Source organism: Patiria miniata, unplaced genomic scaffold (genome assembly GCF_015706575.1).
Source record: "Patiria miniata isolate m_02_andy unplaced genomic scaffold, ASM1570657v1 HiC_scaffold_1, whole genome shotgun sequence".
NCBI lineage: Eukaryota > Metazoa > Echinodermata > Asteroidea > Valvatida > Asterinidae > Patiria > Patiria miniata.
In genome coordinates, this window is record NW_024037047.1 from 27,901,562 (window position 1) to 27,923,804 (window position 22,243).

At 40.9% G+C, this 22,243-nt stretch overlaps 1 protein-coding gene across 3 annotated transcripts in view; it reads right to left on the minus strand.

Moving 5' to 3' along the window:
- Window positions 1-6,850: 6,850 nt before the first annotated feature.
- Window positions 6,851-22,243, minus strand: part of LOC119727512 (transport and Golgi organization protein 2 homolog) — a 28,581-nt gene continuing 13,188 nt past the window's right edge. For all 3 annotated transcript variants that reach the window (XM_038199413.1, XM_038199421.1, XM_038199429.1), the window contains 6 exons: window positions 19,631-19,753; window positions 18,413-18,527; window positions 18,050-18,126; window positions 10,241-10,394; window positions 7,781-7,885; window positions 6,851-7,550 (listed from right to left, as the gene is read on the minus strand). In XM_038199413.1, coding sequence (XP_038055341.1) covers window positions 7,424-7,550; window positions 7,781-7,885; window positions 10,241-10,394; window positions 18,050-18,126; window positions 18,413-18,527; window positions 19,631-19,753 — 701 coding nt within the window. In that variant the 3' untranslated portion in view covers window positions 6,851-7,423. The remainder of the gene's footprint in view (window positions 7,551-7,780; window positions 7,886-10,240; window positions 10,395-18,049; window positions 18,127-18,412; window positions 18,528-19,630; window positions 19,754-22,243) is intronic.

Genomic DNA, 22,243 nt, shown 5'->3' on the forward strand with positions numbered 1-22,243 from the left:
AGGTGCCTAGAGGCCAGAATTGAATTCCCTGAATAGTTCAACTCATTACATTCAGTATCCAGTGAGAAAACAAAACTTTTTGGCTTTTTATAAAATGCCCCCAAAACTTCAACGTTTTCCATAGCCGGCATCATCGAAAAAGTCAGTTTTTGACCCAAAAATCCAACTTGACAAAAATTGCTAGAAAAATTACACAAGGTGCCTAGAGGCCAGAATTGAATTCCATGAAGAGTTCAACTCATTACATTTAGTATCCAGTGAGAAATCAAAACTTTTTAATTTTCATCAAATGCCCCCAAAACTTCAACGTTTTCCATAGCCGGCATCATCGAAAAAGTCAGTTTTTGACCCAAAAATCCAACTCGATAAAAATTGCTAGAAAAAACACACCAGGTGCCTAGAGGCCAGAATTGAATTCCCTGAAGAGTTCAACTCATTACATGCAGTATCCAGTGAGAAAACAAAACTTATTGGCTTTTTATAAAATGCCCCCAAAACTTAAACGTTTTCCATATCATCATCATCATCAAAAAAGTCAGTTTTTGACCCAAAAATCCAACTCGACAAAAATTGCTCAAAACTTTACACGAAGTGCCTAGAGGCCAGAATTGAATTCCCTGAAGAGTTCAACTCATTACATTCAGTATCCAGTGAGAAAACAAAACTTTTTGGGTTTTTATAAAATGCCCCCAAAACTTCAACGTTTCCATAGCCGGCATCATCGAAAGTCAGTTTTTGACCCAAAAATCCAACTTGACAAAAATTGCTCAAAAAATTACACGAGGTGCCTAGAGGCCAGAATTGAATTCCCTGAAGAGTTCAACTCATTACATTTAGTATCCAGTGAGAAAACAAAACTTTTTGGCTTTTTATAAAATGTCCCCAAAACTTCAATGTTTTCCATAGCCGGCATCATCGAAAAAGTCAGTTTTTGACCCAAAAATCCAACTCGACAAAAATTGCTAGAAAAATTACAGGAGGTGCCTAGAGGCCAGAATTGAATTCCCTGAAGAGTTCAACTCATTACAATCAGTATCAAGTGAGACAACAAAACTTTTTTAATTTTTATAAAATGCCCCTAAAACTTCAACATTTTCCATAGCCGGCATCATCGAAAAAGTCAGTTTTTGACCCAAAAATCCAACTCGACAAAAATTGCTAGAAAAATTACACACGGTGCCTAGAGGCCAGAATTGAATTCCCTGAAGAATTCAACTCATTACATTTAGTATCCAGTGAGAAAACAAAACTTTTTAATTTTCATAAATGCCCCCAAAACTTCAACGTTTTCCATAGCCGGCATCATCGAAAAAGTCAGTTTTTGACCCAAAAAACCAACTCGACAAAAATTGCTAAGAAAATTACACGAGGTGCCTAGAGGCCAGAATTGAATTCCCTGAAGAGTTCAACTCATTACATTTAGTATCCAGTGAGAAAACAAAACTTTTTGGCTTTTTATAAAATGTCCCCAAACTTCAATGTTTTCCATAGCCGGCATCATCGAAAAAGTCAGTTTTTGACCCAAAAATCCAACTCGACAAAAATTGCTAGAAAAATTACAGGAGGTGCCTAGAGGCCAGAATTGAATTCCCTGAAGAGTTCAACTCATTACATTCAGTATCCAGTGAGAAAACAAAACTTTTTGGCTTTTTATAAAATGTCCCCAAAACTTCAACGTTTTCTATAGCCGGCATCATCAAAAAAGTCAGTTTTTGACCCAAAAATCCAACTTGACAAAAATTGCTAGAACAAGTCAGGTGTGTTTACAAACACAAATGCCCCGCAACCGTGACTGTTTCCATGACATAACACCACTCTAACATCAACTTACATATGTACCTTGGTCAAATGGAACGTTCATTGACAGCATTAGTGTCTTCTGTAGGTTTATATGAATTAATCCCTAAGCCCTATGATCTCACAATAAATACAAGATTTCTATTGTTTTAGCCACACTGACCTTGACCCTAGACCTTTCGACCCCCAATGCGATAGGCTCCTTAGGATTGCAAAGGACAATCCACAAACCAAATTTGAAGTTCAAATGTAAAGTATATCTCAAGTTATCATGCTGACAAAATTTCTTTTGTTTTTGCCACTGTGACCTTGACCCTTGACCTTTTGGCCCCAAATGCAAAAGGCTTCTTAGGATTGCCAAGGACAATCCACAAACCAAATTTGAAGTTTATATGTAAAGTATATCTCAAGTTATCGCGCTGACAAAATTTCTATTGTTTCAGCCACTGTGACCTTGACCCTTGACCTTTCGGCCCCAAATGCAGTAGGCTTCTTAGGATTACCAAGAACAAAACACAAACCAAATTTGAAGTTCATATGTAAAGTATTTCTCAAGTTATCGCGCTGACAAAATTTCTATTGTTTCAGCCACTGTGACCTTGACCCTTGACCTTTTGGCCCCAAATGTAAAAGGCTTCTTAGAATTGCCAAGGACAATCCACAAACCAAATTTGAAGTTCATATGTAAAGTATATCTCAAGTTATCACGCTGACAAAATTTCTTTTGTTTTTGCCACTGTGACCTTGACCCTTGACCTTTCGGCCCCAAATGCAAAAGGCTTCTTAGGATTGCCAAGGACAATCCACAAACCAAATTTGAAGTTCATATGTAAAGTATATCTCAAGTTATCGCGCTGACAAAATTTCTACTGTTTCAGTCACTGTGACCTTGACCCTTGACCTTTCGGCCCCAAATGCAAAAGGCTTCTTAGGATTACCAAGGACAATCCACAAACCAAATTTGAAGTTCATATGTTAAGTATTTCTCAAGTTATCGCGCTGACAATGTTTGAATTAGGGTCTTTGCTTGGACAAAGATTGGTGTAAATGAATTACTGGCAAAGAGTCAAAAATGCCCTTTGAAAATCGACAATTGTTTTTAAATTTCTGTGTACAAAGTCTATGGGAAAATTAAATATTCAAAAATCTATAATAAATTAGTCGAAGACGTCACCACGACGTCAATCTTCGGGACACATCTTTGCCATAGGGACTATGCTTATGCTAAGTTTGAATGATGTATGGCAAAGATTAATGCCAAAAGTGGCACTGAGAAAAAACGTGCACAAAGTCAATGGCATTTGAAGTGGAACAAAAAGAAGAAGAAGAAGAAGAAGAAGAAGAAGAAGAAAGAAACTAGAACTGCATGTCTGTCGAAACAGAACACAGGGCTTTTTCGCTTTCTTTTATGTAGGAGAATATTTCTTCACCGCACAATTTTGAAGTGATTGCTATGAAGCCCGGGAAGGGACAGGGTGGAATTTTTTTTTGGAGTTTGCTAATTCGTTCACACGAATTACTAATTCGTTCGCACGAATTACTAATTCGTGGGAACGAATTAGTAATTCGTGGGAACGAATTAGCAAACTCCAGTAATTCGTTCGCACGAATGACCAATTTGTTCGCACGAACAACTCCAGTAATTCGTTCCCACGAATTAGTAATTCGTGCGAACGAAATAGCAATTCGTGCGAACGAAAAAGCAATTCGTGCGAACGAATTACTAATTCGTGCGAACGAATTAGCAATTCGTGCGAACGAATTAGCAATACGTGCGAACGAATGAGTAATTCGTGTGAACGAATTAGGAAATTCCAAAAAAAAAATCCACCCTGTCCCTTCCCGGGCTTCATAGATTGCCGTAAACTTCGCTAGAGACATCAACAGTATGACAATGTGGCGCTTGGAAGGTCCGCGCCCTCACGACCACGTGCGTGTGTGGTGTATGGGATTGGGAAGCAGGCGATGCCGAATCTGGTCAATGTACATGTATACACGCACACACTTGCGGTTAATGCTTGGATGAGTCGACTCGGCATTTTTTACTCTTTCTGCCGCAACTTGCGCAAGGGTATTTTTTGCCGACGCCGCGTCAACTGTGTGAACAATTTGACAAGCTTGGAACTTGGCACTGTTGAGGCAAATGTTTACGCTATCATTTAATGGGCAATTCAAGATTATATCTGTACGGATTGATTTTTTAGCAATTTTTGAAAAAGGAAAGGTCTTTTTAACGTAACTTCCGGTCTGATGACATCATACGCCTAAAACTTCGCACACGTCTTAAGTGGGTCAAGGTCATCATACACACTAATATTTAGGCGATTCCGACAAACTTCGCCACAGACATCTATTCGAAATACATTTTTGAAAATTTTCAACCTGTCGTTAGAGGGCGCTCGAAGATTGCATGACGTCATCGGTAGATGATTTGAAGAATACTATCAGCCAAGAGACTAACACAGTTGAAAGCAAGTTCATATCTTTTAACACTTTCATATAATAAGCCACTTCCGGTTTTGGCCTTTTTCGACCGGAAGCAAGGGTCACGTGATTGCACGCACACTGAATGAAATAAAGACCTCAACCTACTCTACCACTTGCCGGCAACTGAATGCTGCGGACGCGTACGGTTGATTTCTTATGTATTTTTAAATATTAAAAGTGTCAAAATTTAATTGCCTACATGTATAAATAAACACCGGATGACGTCATCATGACGTCATCATTACACAATGTTGTTTGAATTAGGGTCTTTGCTTGGACAAAGATTGGTGTAAATGAATTACTGGCAAAGAGTCGAAAATGCCCTTTGAAAATCGACATTTTTTTAAAAATTTCTGTGTACAAAGTCTATGGGAAAAATTAAATATTCAAAATTCTATAATAAATCGCGTGATGACGTCACCATGATGTAATGATTCGGCACACATCTGCAGGTGATGTTCTAAGTATGTGCCAGGTTTGAAGGAAATCAGAATTGCTTGAAGGCCAAAAGTGGTGTGTAGAAAAATCGTGTACAAAGTCTATGGGATTTTGTGCAAAAAAGAAGTGGAAGAAGAAGAAGAAGAGGAAGAGGAAGAAAGAAAAAAATCAGAACAAAAAGAAAGGCTTTTTCGCAAGAATTGCGAAAAAGCCCCCCAAAAAAACCAGAATAAAAAAAAAAGGCTTTTCCGCAACTTTGCGGAAAAGCAAAAAAAAAAAAAATAACAGCGTTGCTGTTGAAACCCCTCAGCCAGAGTCAAGTTATCATCCGGAAACCATTAACCTTTAACTCAACGTGGTGACCTTGACCTTTGGCCTTTGACCCCAGAACCAGTCCCAACATGCCTGTACCAATGGGAAACCCCCTACCGAAGTTAGACACCAACATTTCATTTCTAACTCAAGGTATCATTCGGAACCATTTACATTGAACTCACCACGGTGACCTTGACCTTTGACCTTTTGACCCCAAAACCAATCCCAACTTGCCTGTACCCAAGGGCAAACCCCTACCTCAGTCAGACACCAAAATCTCATTTCTAACTCAAGTTATCATCCGGAAACCATTTACCTTTAACTCACCATGCTGACCTTGACCTTTGACCTTTTGACCCCAAAACCAATCCCGACTTGCCTTCTCCCAAGGGGAACCCTCTTCCAAAGTTAGACACCAAAATCGCATTTCTAACTCAAGTTATCATCCGGAAACCATTTACCTTTAACTCACAATGGTGACCTTGACCTTTGACCTTTTGACCCCCAAAACCAATCCCAACTTGCCTACTCCCAAGGGCAACCCTCTACCAAAGTTAGACACCAAAATCGCATTTCTAACTCAAGTTATCATCCGGAAACCATTTACATTTAACTCACCACGGTGACCTTGACCTTTGACCTTTTGACCCCAAAACCAATCCCAACTTGCCTACTCCCAAGGGGAACCCTCTTCCAAAGATAGACACCAAAATCGCATTTCTAACTCAAGTTATCATCCGGAAACCATTTACCTTTAACTCACAATGGTGACCTTGACCTTTGACCTTTGGACCCCAAAACCAATCCCAACTTGCCTACTCCCAAGGGCAACCCTCTACCAAAGTTAGACACCAAAATCTCATTTCTAACTCAAGTTATCATCCTGAAACCATTTACATTTAACTCACCACGGTGACCTTGACCTTTGACCTTTTGACCCCAAAACCAATCCCAACTTGCCTTCTCCCAAGGGCAACCCCCTATCAAAGTTAGACACCAAAATCTCATTTCTAACTCAAGTTATCATCCGGAAACCATTTACCTTTATCTCACCATGCTGACCTTGACCTTTGACCTTTTGACCCCAAAACCAATCCCAACTTGCCTACTCCCAAGGGCAACCCTCTACCAAAGTTAGACACCAAAATCTCATTTCTAACTGAAGTTATCATCCGGAAACCATTTACATTTAACTCACCACGGTGACCTTGACCTTTGACCTTTTGACCTCAAAACCAATCCCAACTTGCCTACTCCCAAGGGCAACCCCCTACCGAAGTTACAACCCCAAACAACATTTCTAACTCAAGTTATCATCCGGAAACTAAGCTGCCCGGACGGACGGACGGAGGGACAGACAGACATACATCCGGACGGACGGACGCCCTAGGCGATGACAATACCCCTCGAGCCTCTCGGCTGAGGGGTAAAAATGAGACCAAAAACAAAGGCTTTTTCGCAAAAATTGCGAAAAAGCCAAAAATGAGAACAGAAAGAATGGCTTTTTTTCGCAAAATTGCGAAAAAGCCAAAAAAGGAAAAAAAAAACTTTAACGAAAACAAGAGCTGTTCCCAATTGAAATTGGGAACAGCTAAAAAAAATAGAAATGTGTTTGCGGGCAATGCCATGTGAAAAGAAATCTCTTCCTGGAAGAAGTATGGATCTGAAAAGAACCGGTTTTCAAGAAGAGATCTCCCTCCACACGGCGCCATCCGAAACCCTTTTCACTTTAAAGCAAGAGATGAGAAAAAATGTCAACCCCCCCCCCCCCCCCCAGTTAAAATACACAAAGAACTAAAAGGACCCAGTACAGTTACTGTGGTCGGCAGAGGTGGCATCTTAGGGAATTGATCCAGCTATTTAATGACATTTCAACAACGCCAGACCTCAGAGATTCCGGTAGCTCGTCCCATTCACGAGCAATATGCACTAGAAAATGGAATACGACATAAAGACAATGTAATAATATAGCAAGGCATTTCGAAAAAAATTTAAATGCCCCCCCCCTCCTAAAAAATAATAATAATTGCATAAAAGTACATTACAGTTAAAAATGGAAACTGCCAGCATGGTTGCATCTCTAAGGAATTAGCTGATTTAAAATAAATTCTTAAAATTTGGGCCAAATTTGCCGGATTCAGTGACCCAGCAAGATTAGCTGTCCAAATGCGCCATCACCACGGACTGCGTGTCAAAAGGAGTGGTAGATCTATATGAAATAAATTGTTCACAAGAAAACGTGTTTGTTGTTAACTTAATATAAGCTACCCTGAGCCAACGTGTGTTAAAATCCCAATGCATAGTTAAAGTGGCTGGGCTCTACCTTCCTCAATCACGCGAGTATCCTGCTAGACCTCCCGCTGGATTTGAAAGGGCCGGCAAGGGTTTAAAGCAGGGAGAATGTGTGATTCCGCTGTTCCCATTCCGGGAGGGTTGGATCGATTGGTTCTTTCAGTGTCCTTTCAGTGAATGAAGCATTTCCTGCTGCATCAATAAGGATAACAGTTGTGGTCCTGAAAAAAATGTAAAAAAGAAAGAAAGAATAAAAAAACTCAGAACAATTTGTCCCCCCTCAGTCTCAGTCCCCCCCCCATTGTCTCCCCCCAACTGAACATTTGTAAGTCCTATCAGCAACCATAGTTTACATGTGTAACAGAAATTGGGCACACCCCACTTTAATCCAGCCCCCTTCCCCCTCATACAAACTTCAAATGCAATGCCTGTTTTAAATAGGAGTACATACCTTGTTCCACATGTGTTTGACTTGATGAACACCAATTCCTTCAGTATTTCTTTGAACTTAGTGAAGTCCATGTCTTCTGTGGAAATGTCTGCACAGGGCACAAGCCTGGCAAGCCAACAACATGTATTTGTATTAGGGGTGTGCATCGGAACCGGGTACCCGAGTACACGACCGTTGAATTCAGGAACCGGTTCCAGATTATGGGATCAGGTACCAGTAACCAACTTTACAAATTACTTAGCAACTTCTCAGACAATGAAAAGGGAAGATTTGGAATGCCATTTGTGTGGAATTTTTTAAATGAAAACCAGGCTGTGTGCATTTTAAGGCACGTCAGATGACGCTCGTGACAGTTGCAGTTTAAACCGTAACGCTACCGTTAAAGACCGTAAAGACCTTCAGACAACTTCCAGGATTTGAACTTTGGGGTTGGGTTTCTTTTACGGATACCCGGGTACCCGTGTTTTTTACTTCAATAGGGTACCCGGTTTCTGTAGTACCCGTAACTGCACAACACTGATTTGTATTTTAGGAAGCAACTAAAAACATGGAACATTCCTGGTCCATCTGCAACGCTCCTATGGGCACACGGTGTATTGAGATATGAGAGAGGTAGCTGCTGTTATATCTAAATATACGTAGTCTCTAGATTTGAAACCCCAATTACAAATCTATAATACTGCATAATTTTTCATGCAGGCATGCAACTGGGAAATAACAACAAAAAAGAAAATTCCAAGTATTATAAGACTTTACACAGTGTTTGTCAATTTTTAACAGGAGGGGGATGCTACTTGTCCTTACTCGTAGCAGAAACAGCTGAATTGCGAAGGACGCGGCTACAACGTGGTCGAGCTAAAGGCATGTCAAGCTTAAAGGCAACAGCCATACGACCCATGTCTGACCACGGATCACAGCCAGAGATCGAAAGTGTTGATTTTTGCGGAGGGAGAAAGACTGGAGAGCCTGGAGAAAAACCCTCGTGGCACAGGAGAGAATCAATGAACAACTCTACTCACATATGACCTGAGCCGGGAACGGAACCCGGGCCCAGCAGTGAGAGGCATAAGCATAAAGTAAAAAAAATCAGCTGATCTGAGAAAATATTGCCAGCCTGCTTATGACATCATACTAATTGCATCCAAACTGTTAAGCTTAATGTAGTGGCAGCACATTTTTCACTACATGCACGGACTGAATGAAACACAAAAGATGATGTCACGGAAATTCCATCTACATAATTCTAGTACAGAATATGCAAGAAATGCATGCAAACTAATAATGTATGATCATGTACAGGGTGACCGAAAACAAAGCTGTGCAAGCAGATATCGTTAATTTCTCAAAAAGTATCTAACATGAGTATTTCATTTTGATGGAGGACATTAATTATACTGTTGTGTATAATCAGTGAAAATGTCATGGAAATCCATTCATGCAAACCAGAGCTGCAACAGATTATAGAAGGATGTGTTTTTCAACCATTCCAATGGGAATTACACATCGCATTGGAAATCGATCAACCGTAACTCTGCAATGGGTCTTTTCATTAACTGTGTAACAGCTGTGTGGTTAATAATAATAATAATAACGGAGTCTTATATAGCGCACGTATCTACCAACAATTAGGTACTCAAGGCGCTAGAAATTATGTCAATTATTAAAGAAAGGTAAATAAAGGGTGATTTCTAAAAGGTTACGTAACACTTTATTTTGAATGAAACTACATGTACACAGACATGTTCACGTTGGCAGGCGATCCTCTTCAAAATTTTCCTTGGAGATACATGTAGTTCAAGGTGTAACACTGGCGTTTGCAACAACAGATTATTAAAGCTGAAGTTCAGAATATACTTAGATCACTTAAGTGTTCAACTACTCCAGAAATAACAACTTGGAGAAATCCCTAGAAATTGATATAAATACACAGATTTGGGGAAATTCTCGAACGATTTCTTCCAGACTTGAAGGTCAGCTTTACCAGTAACCAGTATTGACGTTTTGGCATCGATGATGGCGATTTTTTCACTGACATGAAGTTAAAATTTCTTCTTCCGTTTTAATTTAACATGTCAATCATACTGAGCATATTTTCTGAGAAACACAACGTTCAAAAGGCCATTTTTGGGGGTGCATGAATTTCACTGCTCTGTTACAGTGTCTACGTACGTAATCGGATTAGCTTTGCTTAAATCAACGATATACGCTATGCCTTCACAACCATATGGCTGGTAAATCAAACTGGAACGGATAAAAAAGACTTTGCCATTTATGATCTGTTGTAATTCTGGTTTGCATGAATGGATTTTATCAAATTTTTGCTGTGATTATAAAGAAGGGTACAAACAATACACTCCAACATGAAATGCTGATGTTGGATACTTTTTGAGAAATTTAAAGACGTCAACTTGCACAACTTTTTTTAGGGTCAACAAAGAGAGATATACATTGTATACTTACGGTACATCGCGTGCCATCATTGCCATTAACTCTCCTGTTAGTTCTTCTTTGGAAAGGCTGTGTGCCTTTTGGACGATTTTCTCGAGTTCTGTTCGTACATGATCTGTCCTTGGCCATGACGTGTTGATTGTGTGGTTTGAGAATGTATGTATACCTGGAAAACAAAGAATGAAGTTTTAAAACCAGTTAATGCTGTGGCCTAGTGGTCTGGAGCATTGAATTTGTGGTCTGCGGGTAACTCTGCAGGTTGTGGGTTCAAAGCCAGACTGGGGTTGTGGTGCGTGTGCCCTTGGGCAAGGCACTTTGTAACTCATTGCTTCTCCCCACCCAGGAGTAAATGGGTACCTGTGAGGGCAGAGATTGTTATTGTGGTTGATTTAGCTGCTTTGTGCCGAAATGGCAGCATCGAGCTGTATACTCCCCAGGGAGCTAAGCATGGGCGTCGCGAGGGGGTGGGGCAAGGGGGCACTTGCCCCCCCCCCCCCCCTGGAAAAGAAAAAAAGAAAGAAAGGAAGAAAAAAAGAAAAAGAAACTAGAGATGTGTTTGTGGACAAACACAAGCTGTTTTGGCTTTTTTTATGTGACAAGGACATGAGAAGATGACTTCAATTAGTGCATGTAAAATTTCATCGCAATCGGTCGAATACTTGCAGAGATAAAGGGCCATGATGCACTGTTAGGGTGCCCCCACAAGAGAACTGATGACATAATCACGACTTATGATGCACTGTTAGGGCGCCCCACAAGACAACTGATGACGTAATCACGACTTAACCTATATGTTCCACATATAGCACATTCCAGTATGCAAGGTTAGGGCGCCCACATATGACGACCACGGAAGGGATGATGACGCCACTTACATTTTCACACATAGCACTTCCCAATATGAGGGCAAAGAAAGTTTCAACCCAATCGGACCCATGCATAAGATATAGGGCGGCAAATGATGCCATGGTAGGGCGCCCTCACATGACGACCGATGATGTCCTCTTGACTTCACCTATATTCAGGTGTATAACTTATCCAAGTTTGTGTGAATGCAAATTAATTAACCCTTACCCTACTAGACCCTCCAACGCATGCCAATTGTGCCTCAAGAAAATCTCCTATGTTTTTTGCATGGCCCTCCAATATCTGCCATGTCATTTCAAGGGTAACTGGACAGGCACTCCAATACATGCCACAGAGAACAATGAGAGTCCTCTGATAACAATCAAGTGCCCCCAGCTGGTCAGTATCAGGCACCCTCCAGGGCCTCCAACTCCTGCCAATTGGAGCCTTCACTGCTACATCAAAGTATCCTCCAATAAACTGCAGCTGGAGGGCATTGGCATAACCAACTGACATGCAGTAAACTACCCTCAGAGAGTAAGGGTTAAGTTTCAACCCAATCGGACGCATACATGTAATTGTGGAGATATTAGGCTAGAAATGATGCAAAGTGAGAGCGCCCTCACATGACAGCTAAGGACATCACGATGATTTCAGCTATATTATCAAATACATGTATAACAGATCCCAATATGAGAGAATGCCAATCAATCCAATCGGACCCATACTTGCGGAGATATGGGGCTGCACATCATGTAAAAATAGGGCGCCCTCACATGAGAACCGATGATGTCACAATGACGGCACCTATATTTTCATATGAAAGACACCCCAATGTGAGGGCATGCAAAGTTTCAAGGCAATCAGACCTATACATACAAAGCTACAGGGCTGCAAAGAATACAAAGCTAGGGCGCCCTCAATGACACCTGATGACGACAACATGACGACAACCTTCTAAGACCATCTGGGGCTGGTGATATGTGTGTCTGCCAAGTCTGAAGTCAATCAGATCTATGAAAAAGCCAAAATGTACTAATTGAAGGAAAACGTGTACAAAACCTATGGAGAATCAAACATTTTAGTTCTGTAGATCATAGACCTATAAAGGAATAAAATGCCGCTTTAAGGGACTTCACATGACATTTGATGATGATGTCATTTCAATTTCAATCTATAACACATCCATGTCAATATGCATACCAAGTTTTAACCCAATCAGACTTGTACTTCCAAAGTTCAGTTTGAAGAAAAACGTGTACAAAACCAATAGGGAAATAATGCATCTTTAATGTGATGTAACCTGACACCTGATAACGTCACGATCACGAATTTCTTCAAGGACCATCTGTGGGTGATGGTCTAAGTATGTATGAAGTCGGAGGTCGATCGGATTTACGAAAAGGCCAAAGTGGAGTGTTTGAAAACGTGTACAAAACATATGGGGAAAAATGCATCTATGTGACGTAACCCGACACCTGATGACGTCACGGTCACGAATTTCTTCTAGGACCATCTGTGGGTGGTGGTCTAAGTATGTACCAAGTCTGAAATCGATCGAAGTGGACTCCCAGAAGAAACGTGTGTTAAACCTATGGAGAAAAAGTCTGAAAAAGGAGAAAAAAAAACTAGAGCTGTATGTCTGTTTGCAAACAGAACACAGGGCTTTTTCGCATTTTACAAATATTTGTTTCGTTTGTCCTTTTGCAGTCACTTTTCAGAGTGCTTCATGCAGTTAAAGGTTGTTCAAAACGCTTAGAATAATTCCTAAAGTATAATTTTATCAAATGATGTCACTTGCCCTGCAATGACGTCATCCTTAAGACCCTTCTCAATGCACATTTTGTCATTGCGATTTTGGTTTGAACCAAGTTTAATGTCAATCCGATGAAAGAAAGTGTGCAATTTGTAGAAACAGAATAAAATTATAAATATCTAAAAAATATAAAAACCAAACGATGACGTCATCGTGACGTCACTTTAAAATTTGTATACTAGTACCATTATTTACCTACACACTAAGTTTCATGACAGTCAGACCTTTCCTTATATGTATTTTTAGAAATTGCATTTTTATGAGGTCATATTGATGTCAGATATTTTTTTTCAAAATTTTGTGCAAATACCTTTTACCTAACAGACCAAATACACAAAGAATTTTGAATTTTGCATGTTACGTTCATGAGATATGGCTAAAAGGTCAAAAACTTCAAACATTCATATAAAATCTCCGGATGACGTCATCGTGGTGTCACCTATTTTTTTTTACCTATAACACATCCTGGTCTAACCGCATACCAGGTTTCAACCCAATCAGACTTAGGGGCCATTCAGAATGTTCAATGTTTTAAAATTTCGACTTTTGTTCCAAATTATTTTGACCCACCCACCCACTCCTAATTTCGATTAATAAAAAACTGAACGTGTACATGCACTTGCACTTGCATGTACATATACTTGAACATGAACATGTATACCCATGTACATGTGTGTCTAGTTCAGTGACGGCGTGAAGTTGTCGGTCTTCCTCTTTTGCACTGGTGACCTTCAGTTTTCTTGTGTTTTGCCAGCTGATATGCTGTTGGGAATGACAGGTTGCAGTTTTGGAAGCCACAAAGATGACCGTGGTTTTGTCGTTTTCTGGATGAGGTGGATGACATGTGACATACGATGTTGTGCCTGTCACGTGAGGTAGCTGAGAAAAACATTCGCTTGTACCCCCCCCCCCCCTCGCCCTGTTTGCAGGGCGGCCGGGGTACGAGCGAAAGAAAAACATCAGGTTGGGCAGACATCACATCACAGGCTGCGGTCCTCGTAGTCTTGGAGTCCAGTCCAGTTTTTATAGCGATTGGTAATCGACGCCCGCGGCGTGTTATAGAGCCGATCTAGTACACCTGGTACCCTGCTGCCTCTGCACGGCCCAACCGCTACAAACGCCCGGCGTCCAAGTCTACTGAAAAACCTCTCATGCCACAGTGGGTCTATATACACGTACATGACCAGTACATACAGGGGACGAAGTTGGAAAAGAAACACGCATCGCGATATTGGAACGCTTGCGCGTAGTTCAGGCAACTCAAAAGACCTATCTTTCTTTTCTTTTTTTCTTTTTCCATGGAATGTTTCTTTTTCCATGGAAAGTGAATTCCGATTTTCAATTATTTAGCTTGACCCACCCACCCACAATTTGGAAAAAAGATCGAAATTTTAAAACATTGAAAATTCTGAATGGCCCCTTACAGTTCTGTAGATATAGGACTTCATAATATGCTCGTAAATTTTCAAAAATCAATAAAAACAAGTCAGGTGTGTTTACAAACACAAATGCCCCGCAACCGTGACTGTTTCCATGACATAACACCACTCTAACATCAACTTACATGTACCTTGGTCAATGGAACGTTCATTGACAGCATTAGTGTCTTCTGTAGGTTTTATATGAATTAATCCCTAATCCCTATGATCTCAGGAAAATACAAGATTTCTATTGTTTTAGCCACTGTGACCTTGACCCCTGACCTTTCGACCCCCAATGCGATAGGCTTCTTAGGATTGCCAAGGACAATCCACAAACCAAATCTGAAATTCATATTTAAAGTATATCTCAAGTTATCACGCTGACAAAATTTCTTTTGTTTTTGCCACTGTGACCTTGACCCTTGACCTTTTGGCCCCAAATGCAAAAGGCTTCTTAGGATTGCCAAGGACAATCCACAAACCAAATTTGAAGTTCATATGTAAAGTATTTCTCAAGTTATCGCGCTGACAAAATTTCTATTGTTTCAGCCACTGTGACCTTGACCCTTGACCTTTCGGCCCCAAATGCAATAGGCTTCTTAGGATTACCAAGAACAATACACAAACCAAATTTGAAGTTCATATGTAAAGTATTTCTCAAGTTATCACGCTGACAACATTTCTTTTGTTTTAGTCACTGTGACCTTGACCCTTGACCTTTTGGCCCCAAATGCAAAAGGCTTCTTAGAATTGCCAAGGACAATCCACAAACCAAATTTGAAGTTCATATGTAAAGTATTTCTCAAGTTATCGCGCTGACAAAATTTCTATTGTTTCAGCCACTGTGACCTTGACCCTTGACCTTTCGGCCCCAAATGCAAAAGGCTTCTTAGGATTACCAAGGACAATCCACAAACCAAATTTGAAGTTCATATGTTAAGTATTTCTCAAGTTATCGCGCTGACAAGATTTGTCTGGACACACACACCCACCCACCCACACACCCACCCACCCACACACCCACCCACCCACACACCCACCCACCCACACACCCACCCACCCACGGAAGGACAAGGCGGAAACAGTATGCCCCTTCGGCTTCGCCGCGGGGCATAAAAATTAGGTGATGACGTCATCATGACGTCATAGTCTTGGCATTATTTTTGTATGAGGGTCTTCCTTAGCTGTAACATTGATGGCAATTCCAGATCGCCAAGTTATAGAAATGGTGGCTTGAAAACGTGTACAAAGTCAATGGGCTAACACGTGTACAAAGTTAACGGGCTAAAGAAATCCCACTGCAGAAAAATTGCACCTTTAAATTTGTAATTTGCCTTTGAACTGAAACATTTTTATGAAATATTACTTGATATTCTGACCCTTAGGAATATGTTCAATTGAATGACAGCATGAAAAAAATACGATATCTCTTTCCTTCTCATAGTAATTCTCGGCTGAAGTTCAGAACTACTCAGTAAGATATCAGTGTTGTATAGGAAAAGACTTGTGGAAAATCCCACTGCAGAAAAACTGCACCTTTAAATACCTAACATAGGGCTTTTCGGCATTATGTTTTTCTATTATACGTCCCTGACTATGCGCATGCATGAACATAAAATCTGTCAAAGTTAGCCGACAATCGGCTAAAACGGCCACTGTGATGTGGACAGGATTTGACCTCGGCAACACGTGCTCTGCAGGCTGACTGACATACGATGTATCGACAATTAAAGTAAAAACTAACATAAAAACTGCCATGGTTGATTTTTCAGGAAAAAGGGTCATTTTATTATAACTTCCGGTCTGATGACGTCATTCGCCTAAAACTTCGCACACGTCTTAAGTCGGTCAAGGTTATCATATTCACCAATATTTAGGCGATTCCGACAAACTTCGCCACAGACATCTATTCAAAATACATTTTTGCAAATTTTCAACCTGTCGCTAGAGGGCGCTCGAAGATTGCATGACGTCATTGGTAGATGATTTGAAGAATACTTTTAGCCAAGAGCCTAACACCGTTAAAAGCAAGTTCATATCTATTACCATTTTCAAATAATAAGCCACTTCCGGTTTTGGCCTTTTTCGACCGGAAGCAAGGGTCACGTGATTTCACGCACACTGAATGAAATAAAGACCTCAGCCTACTCTACCACTTGCCGGTAACAGAATGCTGCGGACGCGGACGCGTACGGTTGATTTCTTATGCATTTTTAAATATTAAAAGTGTCACAATTTAATTGCCTATAAATACACACCGGATGACGTCATCATGACGTCATCATTACACAATGTTGTTTGAGTTAGGGTCTTTGCTTGGACAAAGATTGGTGCAAATGAATTACCGGCAAAGAGTCAAAAATTCCCTTTGAAAATCGACAATTTTTTCTTAAATTTCTGTGTACAAAGTCTAGGGGAAAAATTAAATATTCAAAAATCTATAATAAATTAGTCGTTGACGTCAAGATGACGTCAATCTTCGGGACACACCTTTGCTATAGGGATTATGCTAATATGCAAACTTAGAATGATGTATGACAAATATTAATGCCAAAAGTGGAAGCCAGAAAAAACGTGCACAAAGTCTATGGGGTTTAGGTGACAAAAAGAAGAAAGAAAATGAAGATGAAAAAAAAAAAATGAGAACAGAAAGAATGGCTTTTTTCGCAAAATTGCGAAAAAGCCAAAAAAAAAAAAAAAAAAAGAGAACAAAAACAAAGGCTTTTCCGCACTATGTGGAAAAGCCAAAAATAGAAAGCCAAAAATCTTAACGAAAACAAGAGCTGTTTCGGTGTGTACACCGAAACAGCTAAAAAGAAAAGAAAAAGCAGCGCGAAGTCATAGTGGTGTAAATTTAATGAGTTGGGGGGGGGGGGCAAAATGTCCCTGCCCCCCTCTAAAACTGAGAAATCGAGAATGTGTTGAGAAATACAGGCATTTTTTTGCAAAAATATGTTTTGCCCCCCTCTAGAGAAAATCCTGGCGACGCCCATGGAGCTAAGATTGTATTTGGAATATTTCATTGGCCTAAGATCCTGGGTAATAATAATGTAAAGTGCTTTGATATTAGTTAAAATCAGTATTTATTACCTGTTATTAATAATTGTATTAATTATCAAATCTTAACTTTATCCATCAATGTCCAACATTGTCAATGCAACTCGAGTTCCGAGTCCAAGTCACAGAAAATGGGTCTCGAGTCGGATTGGCTAACCCCCCCCCCCCCCAAAAAAAAAATCCATAAAAAATGTAAGAATGTGACGTACATGCGAACGTTCTCACCCAAAAGAAAATAGTGAGAAGAGTGCATTGGACACTTTTAGTTAATATAGTGTGCCTGATTGTAGGATGTTATCAGTGCGCCCCATTGAAAATATGGCACGACCCCCCCCCCCCCCCCCCCCCCCCCCACCTATTGATTTTCGGAGGCTTAAGTGTCCGGAGAAAATAACCGGTCTACACTTCAGCACGCCTCCCTGAAAAAAATTCTGGATCCACCCTGCTAGCTCCACCCAAAAAAATGTTGGCTCTAGAACCGCGCCTGCTACAGGTTTGTGCAAATTTACATGTACATTAAAACTGGCTAGCGCACTGCATATCTTTCACTTGCCCAAACCAGTGCTGTGCAGTGCACATTATGTGTACATTTTGTACTTGCATAAAATACAGTTACTCCACAGAGTCCATATTTTAAGTCAATATATTAACAAGCATATAAGTCTAAGAAACAGCAACAACCTCGGTTCAGTTTGATGGGGTCTTTCCACTCCGGGGCATAATTTGTGTAGTAGTTAGCATCTATGCTTCCCTTATTCCTGAAAACAAAAGTCAAAGTAAAAATAAAAACAATGTGAAATGCGATTTTGGGTTTTGCTCTTCACCAACGTATGTTATAAACACTGTACGTTCAGTGTTGTCTAGAGAGATTGCGCGCTAAAGTCACTCGGATGGGACTCGAACCCACGACCTTCTACTTTCTAGAGCAGACGTCTTACCACTCAATCACCTTCTTATGATTGTGAAATGCAGAGATTATTTTTACAGCACGACTTTCTGTCTTGCCCAATGCAATTTTTGTTTAGCATAGCCTGGCTTCCTTACCCAAGTTCCACAGTGATGAGATTGAAGCCGTTGTATGAATCGCATTCCTTTGCTATGCCTTGGAGGTAGGTCTGGCCATCCATGCTACCTTCCAGAAAGTCCGACACAAGGAAGCCTGTGTGAAAAGAAAAGCGCAGAGCCATTTGAGAAATTTTATTGAAAACTTTCTAATTACAATTCAATGCCAGACACTTTAAAAAGTCCCAAGGGAAAATCCTAGATTTGGTAACATTCCAAGAAAATGGAAATGTGCCAAACTCTGCTACATTGTTCCAACCCTACCAGTTTTTTCTTCACTTTCCTAAAAATTTTTTAGGACTCATGATTTCCAGAACTTCCTGACATTTTCAAAAGGGAAGATCCAAAAACTGTTCACCACCCCATTTCTTTTAACCACCCAAAACATTTCCAGTTAATAACACTGGACTAAAGTTGATTAATTTTTTGTTCAACAAAGAAGTTTCAATATTTATCTCCCAAACAGTGTACATGTATCTGTACCCTACCGATTGAGCTATATCCAGCTTCGTGTTAGGCCAAAAAAAAAGTCTTCCGTTTCTGGTATGGAGCTTGCCCCAAAAGTGGTGCGGCAACACAGCTTTTTTTTCTATTTTTTTTCTTCAAATGTCGGCTGATGACGGCATATGGTGCCCAACTAAATTGACAATATATGGGAGCCAAGAGAGGCCACATAAAGCTTATACTCGATCATAACCCCATCTAAAAACATGTTAAAATTGTGCAGCAGCAGGATTCCAGTCAAACCAGTGAGCTTGGTGGTTTTGAGACATCATCTTACATTGAAAACAAATTTTTTTAATGTTGCTGACGCGCATGGCTACGGCGACGCGCGCGCATACCAGAAACCGGAGACTTTTTTTCTGGCCTTAGGGGGATCCCTATTTTGTTTACGATTATTCTGATGAGGGCTTATCAGATGTGAAAAGTGACTCCACGTTTCTGTGTCTATCTACACGTTTATTTGGCTAGTTAAGAGTCTGTTTCAGTAGCCTGATAAGTTCGAACCCTGCACACCAGTCAATGTTTCCAGAATTTGCTGTGAGCCCCACCCTCGAGTGATTTGTGTACATTTCTCACGGTGCCTTTGACAGAGTTTGACTGAGCTGTTGTGGTCACCAGACAAAAACTCATGATCTAATTGGTCAATGCATACTCTTTGATTGATGGGCAGGTGGGTCACCTGTTCAACATACTCACCTCTTCCTTTAGCATCACGGTTAATCCCTTCAGGTTGAAGGATATTCAGAAGCATGGCCAGCCTGCCTGATCGGCTCATACCTAGCCAGGTACCTCCCTCCTTGCCTACAAACATATCCTGACCTGAAAAACACAAGAACTAATGAATGAACGGAAATGTGAAGATCTAAAGTTGAAGCCCTACGGCCAAGGGAGGGTGTGGTTCAGGGGTTCGGGTTTGTGACTCATGATCAGAGAGTCAGGGGTTCGAATCCAGCCGCTGGTCATACGCTGTGTCCTTGGGCAAGCCACTTCACCCCCACTTGCCTCTGTCCACCCAGGAGCACTGTGGGGAGTGCGGCCTCGTGGTTATAGGTTCGTGACTCATGATCAGAGAGTCAGGGGTTCAAATCCAGTTGCTGGACATGTGTTGTGTCCATGGGCAAGCCACTTCATCCCCACTTGCCTCTCTCCACCTAGGAGTGTAAATGGGTACCGGCATTAGCTGGGGAGAAACCGGCGATAGACTAGCATCCCGTCCAGGGGGAATAGAAATATCAGGCATGCAACTGGGAATTTAGAAAAACATGTGGAAATCCCCAACCCACACAAGACTTTGTGCAGTATTTTTCAAATCGTAATGACATTCATGCGAAGTGAAAAACGAGGACATCAGCAGATCCACGGAAAAGTTGCATGCCTGAAATATTCTCAGTAGTTTCATGCTACTGAAACCAGAAATAAACGCCGGCCTGATGGGCCACTTTGGCTCGTGACAGACTTAACTTGTTCTTTTTTTTTATCATGCAGCCTAGACAATTATTGTGACAGAATGGCACTTTAGTAAGCCACTTAGGAGTTATAACAGACGAACAACCGGTCAGTTTTCAATGATTCCAAAATTACACTTTTCCAATCTCAAATTTGTGTCCGTCAGAGAGAGGGCCATTTCAGCTGGAATCCTCTTTTACTTGACCGATCGACTCATTGACTATCACTTGGAAATGGTTATTATACAAATAATGTTAATGAGAGCAATGGTAAGAATAATTTCATGACGTGACAGATGGATTGTTTCATTCCACGGCAACAATGGCAACGCTGACTTTCCAGTACCCGGATCTAGGTCTAGCAGCCAGCTGGGGCCAATTTCATAGAGCTGCTTAAGCACAAAATTTGCTTAAGCACAAAAAAAACTTTGTTATACAATCAGGTTACCCACCAAAACTCCATACGATTGTTATGCTAAGTAAACAACAGCTAGTATACCAGTCACAAGCAATGTACATGGAATGGCGTTTTGGCCGGTGATGAACTGATTATAATAAGCAAGGGTTTTTTGTGATTTGAAAAGCAAATTTTGTGCTTAAGCAGCTCTATGAAATTGGCCAGAGCTCAGGTCACGTGGGTCAGTGAGGGCCCTCTATAGACATTTATCTTGCTGCAACATTTCAGTCATGTTCCCTGTATCCAATAACAGCGCTGAATGTTTTTTGTGCAAAAAGAAAAAGGAACCAGACTATTTTTCCTTCCAACCTCATTTTGGTTACGTTGATTTGAATGGAAAAATCAGGATGGCGGTAACATGATAATGGTCTATTGTGTATCGTTCAGATTTCTCCATCTTAGGCCCAAAAAAAAATAGTGGCACAATTGCAGAATACCCCGCCACTCGATCTATCCACCTCGTAGCCGGCTACGAGGTCACGGTTGATTGACCTCAATAAACATTCTCAGCGGTGCTTGAATGTACTATGCGTCATGCTCCATTGCACTCCCACTTCGTGACCGCGTAGCCGCCAACAGGGTACATGTAGTTGGTTTGGACTTAACATTTTTTCAGCAACTCCCATTCCTTTTGTGTTGCTTCGTTCTCAAGCATATTCAAGGGGACTCCCACTCCGTAGCCTCGTAGCCGCCAACAGGGTGGTTGGTTAGGACTTACAATTTTTTTCAGCAACTCCCATTCATTTTGTGTGCTTCGTTCTCAAATAATGGACCCCCACTTAGCCCAGGTTGGACGAAGTGTAACGTAGGGAGGAAAGGGAGTCCACCAAGGCTAGACCCCCACTCAGTATCCGCGTAGCGGGCAATGGACTTGAAATGTTTCTTTTGCAGTGATTCCAACCTCGTAGCCAGTGATTTTAGGGGTGTATTTCCGAGTGGTGGGGTATTCTGCAATTACTCCAAAATAGTTCTGCTTCCGATTACATGCCTTTCAAAAATAGGGTCGGTCGGTCGGAATTTTTTTTTTTTTGGCCAATTTTTTTTATGCAGATTGAATGGGGTATTCATTAAATTCAATTATATGCGAAGTTTTAGCCTGAACTATTTCTATTGCACTACGAAAGCTATACACAAAATGGCCACAAAAAGTGAATAAAACCTACCTTAATTATTGTCAATATATTTAAGTTCGATAATTCGTAAAAAAAATTGTGGGAAATTCAGGTCGTTCGCACCATAGGCACAACGCTAGTCAAGAACGGGAGCTGGCCAAAACTCCGAAGTGTGTGATGCACTGTACATGTACATTTGTACATGTGTGGCCCGCGGCCAACGGGTCGAACATTTCAGGAAACACGCTGCATTGTATCACTCCAAATACGAGTAGTGCGATCTCAAAATGAACTC